General features: G+C 34.3%; 1 protein-coding gene and 1 long non-coding RNA gene across 2 annotated transcripts; both read right to left on the minus strand.

Moving 5' to 3' along the window:
* Positions 1–3200: 3200 nt before the first annotated feature.
* Positions 3201–6177, minus strand: LOC144853995 (uncharacterized). The gene is made up of 3 exons (XR_013614480.1): positions 6161–6177; positions 3480–3670; positions 3201–3323 (listed from the first exon to the last, which is right to left on the minus strand). It is a non-coding gene; the product is annotated as an uncharacterized LOC144853995 (long non-coding RNA).
* Positions 6178–7828: 1651 nt separating this feature from the next.
* LOC144854718 (uncharacterized) lies at positions 7829–8541 on the minus strand. Its single transcript, XM_078712672.1, has 2 exons — positions 8337–8541; positions 7829–8129 (listed from the first exon to the last, which is right to left on the minus strand). The coding sequence occupies exons 1-2, from the start codon at positions 8518–8520 to the stop codon at positions 7861–7863; spliced, it is 453 nt and encodes a 150-aa protein (XP_078568798.1). The 5' UTR covers positions 8521–8541; the 3' UTR covers positions 7829–7860.
* Between the last annotated feature and the right edge of the window lie 255 nt (positions 8542–8796).

The following is an 8796-nucleotide window of genomic DNA, read 5'->3' on the forward strand; positions in this document are numbered from 1 at the left end:
TGTTACACCATGGACCTATAAATTAATGTCCATGGTATTACAGTGCTGTGGTTGGCAATGTTACACCATGGACCTATAAATTAATGTCCATGGTATTACAGTGCTGTGGTTGGCAATGTTACACCATGGACCTATAGATTAATGTCCATGGCATTACAGTGCTGTGGTTGGCAATGTTACACCATGGAGCTATACATTAATGTCCATGGTATTACAGTATTGTGGTGGACAATGTTACACCATGGAGCTATAAATTAATGTCCATGGTATTACAGTGCTGTGGTTGGCAATATTACACCATGGAGCTATAAATTAATGTCCATGGTATTACAGTATTGTGGTGGACAATGTTACACCATGGAGCTATACATTAATGTCCATGGTATTACAGTGCTGTGGTTGGCAATGTTACACCATGGACCTATAAATTAATGTCCATGGTATTACAGTGCTGTGGTTGGCAATATTACACCATGGACCTATAAATTAATGTCCATGGTATTACAGTATTGTGGTGGACAATGTTACACCATGGAGCTATAAATTAATGTCCATGGTATTACAGTACTGTGGTTGGCAATATTACACCATGGAGCTATAAATTAATGTCCATGGTATTACAGTATTGTGGTGGACAATGTTACACCATGGAGCTATACATTAATGTCCATGGTATTACAGTGCTGTGGTTGGCAATGTTACACCATGGACCTATAAATTAATGTCCATGGTATTACAGTGCTGTGGTTGGCAATATTACACCATGGACCTATAAATTAATGTCCATGGTATTACAGTGCTGTGGTTGGCAATGTTACACCATGGACTTATAAATTAATTTCCATGGTATTACAGTGCTGTGGTTGGCAATGTTACACCATGGACCTATAAATTAATGTCCATGATATTACAGTGCTGTGGTTGGCAATGTTACACCATGGACCTATAAATTAATGTCCATGGTATTACAGTGCTGTGGTTGGCAATGTTACACCATGGACCTATAAATTAATGTCCATGGTATTACAGTGCTGTGGTTGGCAATGTTACACCATGGACCTATAAATTAATGTCCATGGTATTACAGTGCTGTGGTTGGCAATGTTACACCATGGACCTATAGATTAATGTCCATGGTATTACAGTGCTGTGGTTGGCAATGTTACACCATGGAGCTATACATTAATGTCCATGGTATTACAGTATTGTGGTGGACAATGTTACACCATGGAGCTATAAATTAATGTCCATGGTATTACAGTGCTGTGGTTGGCAATATTACACCATGGAGCTATAAATTAATGTCCATGGTATTACAGTATTGTGGTGGACAATGTTACACCATGGAGCTATACATTAATGTCCATGGTATTACAGTGCTGTGGTTGGCAATGTTACACCATGGACCTATAAATTAATGTCCATGGTATTACAGTGCTGTGGTTGGCAATATTACACCATGGACCTATAAATTAATGTCCATGGTATTACAGTATTGTGGTGGACAATGTTACACCATGGAGCTATAAATTAATGTCCATGGTATTACAGTATTGTGGTGGACAATGTTACACCATGGAGCTATACATTAATGTCCATGGTATTACAGTGCTGTGGTTGGCAATATTACACCATGGAGCTATAAATTAATGTCCATGGTATTACAGTATTGTGGTGGACAATGTTACACCATGGAGCTATACATTATTGTCCATGGTATTACAGTGCTGTGGTTGGCAATGTTACACCATGGAGCTATAAATTAATGTCCATGGTATTACAGTGCTGTGGTTGGCAATATTACACCATGGAGCTATAAATTAATGTCCATGGTATTACAGTATTGTGGTGGACAATGTTACACCATGGAGCTATACATTAATGTCCATGGTATTACAGTGCTGTGGTTGGCAATGTTACACCATGGACTTATAAATTAATGTCCATGGTATTATAGTGCTGTGGTTGGCAATGTTACACCATGGACCTATAAATTAATGTCCATGATATTACAGTGCTGTGGTTGGCAATGTTACACCATGGAGCTATAAATTAATGTCCATGGTATTACAGTATTGTGGTGGACAATGTTACACCATGGAGCTATACATTATTGTCCATGGTATTACAGTGCTGTGGTTGGCAATGTTACACCATGGAGCTATAAATTAATGTCCATGGTATTACAGTATTGTGGTGGACAATGTTACACCATGGAGCTATATATTAATGTCCATGGTATTACAGTGCTGTGGTTGGCAATATTACACCATGGAGCTATAAATTAATGTCCATGGTATTACAGTATTGTGGTGGACAATGTTACACCATGGAGCTATAAATTAATGTCCATGGTATTACAGTGCTGTGGTTGGCAATTTTACACCATGGACCTATACATTAATGTCCATGGTATAGTGCTGTGGTTGGCAATATTACACCATGGACCTATAAATTAATGTCCATGATATTACAGTATTGTGGTGGACAATGTTACACCATGGAGCTATAAATTATTGTCCATGGTATTACAGTATTGTGGTGGACAATGTTACACCATGGAGCTATACATTAATGTCCATGGTATTACAGTATTGTGGTGGACAATGTTACACCATGGAGCTATACATTAATGTCCATGGTATTACAGTGCTGTGTTTGGCAATGTTACACCATGGAGCTATACATTAATGTCCATGGTATTACAGTGCTGTGGTTGGCAATGTTACACCATGGAGCTATACATTAATGTCCCTGGTATTACAGTATTATGGCCGACAATGTTACATCATGGACCTATAAATTAATGTCCATGGTATTACAGTGCTGTGGTTGGCAATGTCACACTATGGACCTGTAAATGAATGTCCATGGTATTACAGTGCTGTGGTTGGCAATGTTACACCATGGACCTATAAATTAATGTCCATGGTATTACAGTGCTGTGGTTGGCAATGTTACACTATGGACCTGTAAATGAATGTCCATGGTATTACAGTGCTGTGGTTGGCAATGTTACACTATGGACCTGTAACACTCAAAGCTGTAATTACAAAGGACACAGTAAAAACATATCAAATTATGATCAGTTGTGTATGTTTAATACTCCATTCTGAGTATGAATACTGATAAGTGTATAACAATATTATTTTAATTCAATTCTATGCAGCATTTGAAGCTGAATGGTGAAGTAGATGTTCCCCACACTGTGCTCAAAGCGTGTTGCCATTATTTTTTCTGTCGTTTTATCATCACTTTCAAGTTTCATAACTCTCCAAGTTAATTGTCACAATGTTTCCAATTGGAACCTCATTTTTTTTCACCTAAAGAATTAAAACAGGCAGGTAATTTCATATTAGTATTGCATACAAATTGTTTACCTTTCTGACTATAATGTATTAATTAAATCATTGTGAATTTTGAAATATACAGGTAGTATATTTTTATAAGCAAAACTAATTTCTTTACATTTTACAAACCTTTTAGATCTGTTCAAGTTTCCACTGTCAATTAATATCTGACTTCTGTTGAATTCTGTCAAGTTTGAAAGAGTGTTGATGTTCCTCACATCATGCGCAAGTCTTGGTATTACAATATTTTGCAAGATTTCCCAGTCTCGTATTATTATCATCTCTTTGATGTTTCTAACTGAAATTCTCTCAATTGGCGCCTTGTTTATCTAAAGAATTCAAGCAAAGGTAGGTAATTTAATATTAGTATTGCATACAAATTGTTTAACCTTCTGACTATAATGTATTAATTCACAGTCAAATCATTGTGAGTTTTTAAATAGTGTATATTTTTAAAAGCAAAACTAATTTCTTTTACATTTTACACACCTTAGATCTGTCCACTGTTGATTACTATTAGACCATGCGCCCATAAAATTTATTCATGTGAAAAGCCACAAGAGGTTTGATTGGCTGATTATGTAGATATGTAGCTAAGATGCAATAATCAATATTGCTGCCGGGTCATATCCTGTAAATTTACCCTGGGGACACCAAATAGGAGGGTAAAAATGGATTTAATCATGTGATACAGTGGAATGTTCCTCACATTCTGCGCAAGTCTTGGCATTACAGTATTTTACAGTTCTCCCAGTATCGTATTATCATTATCATCTCTTTGAAGTTTCACAACGAATCAATTGGCATCTAGCCTTTGTTTATCTAAAGAATTAAAGAAAATATAGGTAATTACATAATAGTAGTATAACAATACAAATACATTAACGTTTTAACTTTATTGCTATAACTCTTTAAAGATGTATTGTCCCTTGAAACACAAAAAATGAAAAAAAAATATTCTAAATTTAAATTGGCCATATCAAAGTAATATTAAAGGTATTCACTTTAGGTCGAAAATTTGAGCCGAAAAAAACAAGTTTACGTTATTAACAGGTCAATTAATTTGATTACATTTCGTCTGGAAAATCATCACAAGCGAAAGTAAACAAAGATTTCAAACCACGAGTATGCATTATACATGATGCTAATTAGGATTGTTTACAACTCGTCGCGGTTGAGAAGGTGTTTTCACACAGATCGCGAGGAAATTTTATGATTATGCATACAGAGTAGCCAAAAAAGCGCGTTGCATTATGAGTTATGCTTTGATCGAAAACTTTGACTGGAAGTCAAAGTTATTTTTTGAACAAAAAAATGTCTGTATTTCGGTTAAATAATTTTTTTTTTTACTAATTTTTGTTAAAATTAAGTTAATAACTATTATGATACTTCAAAATGACCCACTTTTTTTCGAAATTAAAAAAAAAATTTTGTTTTGAATTGGTCAAAGGGACAATACATCTTTAATTCACTATCAAATCATTGTGAATTTTAAAATAGCATCCATTTCCTAGTAAAACAAAATTAATTTCTTTTACATTTTACACACATTTTAGATCTTAATCTGAAGCTGGTGATTCCTTTGTCACTTGATGTCAGGATTCTGTTTGATTTTTCAAGGTGTGGTGTGGTGACACGGATGTTCCCTGCACCCTATTTTGCACCCTGTCCCCGTCTTGTATCATCATATCTTTCACAACTGTCCAATTCATTATCTCAGTTGGAATGGTTTTGTTTATCTAAAGAGTTAAAACAAAGGTAGATAATTTAATAGTAGTTAAAACTACAGTATTATAACACTTTGTTGTTTTAACTTTCTGACTACAGTATAATTTCTGTAATAGTAACACAGTGAATTATAAAATAGAGTTAGCACAATCATTTCCATTGTGTGCAATTAGGGTATAATGGTTAACACACTTTTTTTGATTGAGCTATAGCAATTATGTTATCATGTACAATATATTGTAATAGAAATGTATGAAAGAATTCGATTCTAACGCTAATCAAATTTCCGCTAGTGTCTGCCCAGGTACTAAAAGAGAAAAATAAACAAAAACGTAAGAAGTTGCATAAAGTCTTTGAAATTCTGGTTAGTTGATATTAGTATAACCAATTTTTACCATACTTTACTTTTTTATGTTACTGATACTTTTCTACACTGTGGTGTTATTTTGCATTATTTTTCTCATCTTGGGATTTCCATTCTTGTGGATTCCCCTTTTTGGGTTTTTCCTTTCTTGTGGGGTTTTCCTTTCCTGTGGGTTTTCCTTCACTTAATTCAATACTGTTGACTATTTGCATCATGAATCTGAAAGTTAAAGTTACTTTTATGTTTTTTGTTACATTGAAAATTATAACTAGTATGCATGACAATTTTTTTTGTAATGTTTGGAAGATTCACATATTTATTTACCTGTTGTATACTTGTATAGAATCCATAAACTCATCAACCTAGTTGGTTTCACTGTATAATTGAATTCTTTGGGTCGGTTGACACACTTATTGCCAGGGTTTCATAATTTATTTTGTCATATTTTCTTTTAATAGTACTTTATTAAACTTAATTTTTTTTTCTTCTTCTTTTTTTGTAGGTTGTCAACCCCACAGAATTCCAGTTAAGTTGAAGAGTCTATAGCTGTGAAATCCAAGTTAAACATAGCATCAAAATACCATGGATAAACAGTGGTAATGTTCCTCACATTCTGCGCAAGTCTTGACATTACAGTATTTTACAGTTTTCCTAGTATCGTATTATCATTATCATCTCTTTGAAGTTTCACAACTGATCAAATTGTCTCAATTGGCACCTAGCCTTTGTTTATCTAACGAATTAAAGAAAATATAGGTAATTAACTAATAGTAGTATAACAGTACAAACAAATTAACGTTTTAACTTTATTGCTATAACTCTTTAATTCACTATCAAATCATTGTGAATTTTAAAATAGCATCCATTTTCTAAAACAAAATTAATTTCTTTTACATTTTACACACATTTTAGATCTTAATCTGAAGCTGGTGATTCCTTTGTCACTTGATGTCAGGATTCTGTTTGATTTTTCAAGGTGTGGTGTGGTGACACGGATGTTCCCTGCACCCTATTTTGCATCTTGTCCCCGTCTTGTATCATATCTTTCACAACTGTCCAATTCATTATCTCAGTTGGAATGGTTTTGTTTATCTAAAGAGTTAAAACAAAGGTAGATAATTTAATAGTAGTTAAAACTACAGTATTATAACAATTTGTTGTTTTACCTTCCTGACTACAGTATAATTTCTGTAATAGTAACACAGTGAATTATAAAATAGAGTTAGCACAATCATTTCCATTGTGTGCAATTAGGGTATAATGGTTAACACACTTTCTTTGATTGAGCTATAGCAATTATGTTATCATGTACAATATATTGTAATAGAAATGTATGAAAGAATTCGATTTTAACGCTAATCAAATTTCCGCTAGTGTCTGCCCAGGTACTAAAAAAGAAAAATAAACAAAAACGTAAGATGTTGCATAAAGTCTTTGAAATTCTGGTTAGTTGATATTAGTATAACCAATTTCACCATACTTTACTTTTTTATGTTACTGATACTTTTCTACACTGTGGTGTTATTGTACATTATTTTTCTCATCTTGGGATTTCCATTCTTGTGGATTTTCTTGGTTTTTCCCCTTTTTGGGTTTTTCCTTTCTTGTGGGTTTTCCATCACTTAATTCAATACTGTTGACTATTTGCATTATGAATCTGAAAGTTAAAGTTAAAGTTACTTTTATGTTTTTTGTTACATTTAAAATTATAACTATGCATGACAATTTTTTTTTTTTAATGTTTGGAAGATTCACATATTTAGTTACCTGTTGTATACTTGTATAGAATTCATAAACTCATCAACCTAGTTGGTTTCACTGTATAATTGAATTCTTTGGGTCGGTTGAGATTAGATTTACTGCCACCAGCCATTAAATGGTTGAGTTTATAAGTCTGCCACCATCGTTACCATCACCAATTAAATAAAGCTACATTTGTCACATTTTGGTTTGTAAGGTGACACACTTATTGCCGGGGTTTCATAATTTATGTTGTCATATTTTCTTTTAATATTACTTTATTAAACTTAATTTTTTTTTTCTTTTTTTCTTCTTTTTTTGTAGGTTGTCAATGTAACCCACAGAATTCCAGTTGAGTTGAAGAGTCTGTAGCTGTGAAATCCAAGTTAAACATAGCATCAAAATACCATGGATAAAATAAAGCTATTTAACCATATTATTTTCAACAATTTCTTTGAATGCTGAAGATGTACTGTAACTCATTGTATAGCAGACTTATCCATCATTTAGCATAGTATTTCATTTGGTGGCGATATAAAAGTACATTATATTTTAATCTTCCCTGAACCTGCAAATTCAGAGTATCCGGCACTGCTATTTAGTATTCGTTTCAAGTGAAGTACCGTTGAAAAATTGACAACATTGCTTTATTGGTGATGGACGATGGTGGCTGAAGATTTAACCTAGTGTCTTGGGGCCGTTTGGACGAGTCCGCGGGCCTCTTGCTGCACCAGGTCTTAGGGTGTTCTTCAGTGTTGCAATGACTATCTCCAAGCTTGGTCTGTCTTCTGGTTTCTGCCTCATGCATTCCTTTCCAAGTCTCTTCATCGATGCTACATAGCCAAATGATCCAAGTTCATAAAGGATAGTGCCAAGACTGTAGACATCGGTTTTGATGGATGGTAGTGCACCCTGTTGGTACAACTCTGGGGCGAAGTCGTCCTCAACTAGTGAAAATAAATATAATATGGTTATACAGTAGAACCCTTTCTTTAGGACATCCTATTAAGAGAATACATTCCTGTGAAACAAATGAACAATGTTTGTTTTAATACTACAGCTAACCCCTATTAAGGAATAAATACTGTAAAACCACATAAAGAAATCTATTTTGTGTGAGCTGCTGTTTATTTTAAAATAAATAGAGTACTTACTTTCATTGACTATAGTAAATGGGTTAGTCTTGATTCCACTGTGCTTGATATCAAGACCAATTGGTGCATCAATGAGGCATGTGTTTCCAAGCTTAATGATCTTCACTGTATAGCGAGGCTCATTTGGCTTGATGAGCACAGACTTGCAGGTCAGGTTGCAGTGAAGTAAGCCAGCCATATGCATGCTACGAAGAGCATGAGCGATGTCAATTCCCATCTTGATGGCAGTTATTCGAGAGAATCCCATCTCGATCTTCCTGCTGACACATACCTCATCCAGAGTGTAGGATAAATGACTTTCCTCATTTCCGACGAATTCAGTGATGAGAGCAAAATCCCCAAGTCGATGATGACGGTTAGCGACATCATTAATGGATCCGTGGATTTTGAGGAATTTGTTGACAAATAGTTGCATCACTCGTGCTTCTATCTTTAGTTTCCTATCACTCCGGGTGGATTG

Source organism: Antedon bifida, chromosome 10 (genome assembly GCF_963402885.1).
Source record: "Antedon bifida chromosome 10, ecAntBifi1.1, whole genome shotgun sequence".
Classification (NCBI taxonomy): domain Eukaryota; kingdom Metazoa; phylum Echinodermata; class Crinoidea; order Comatulida; family Antedonidae; genus Antedon; species Antedon bifida.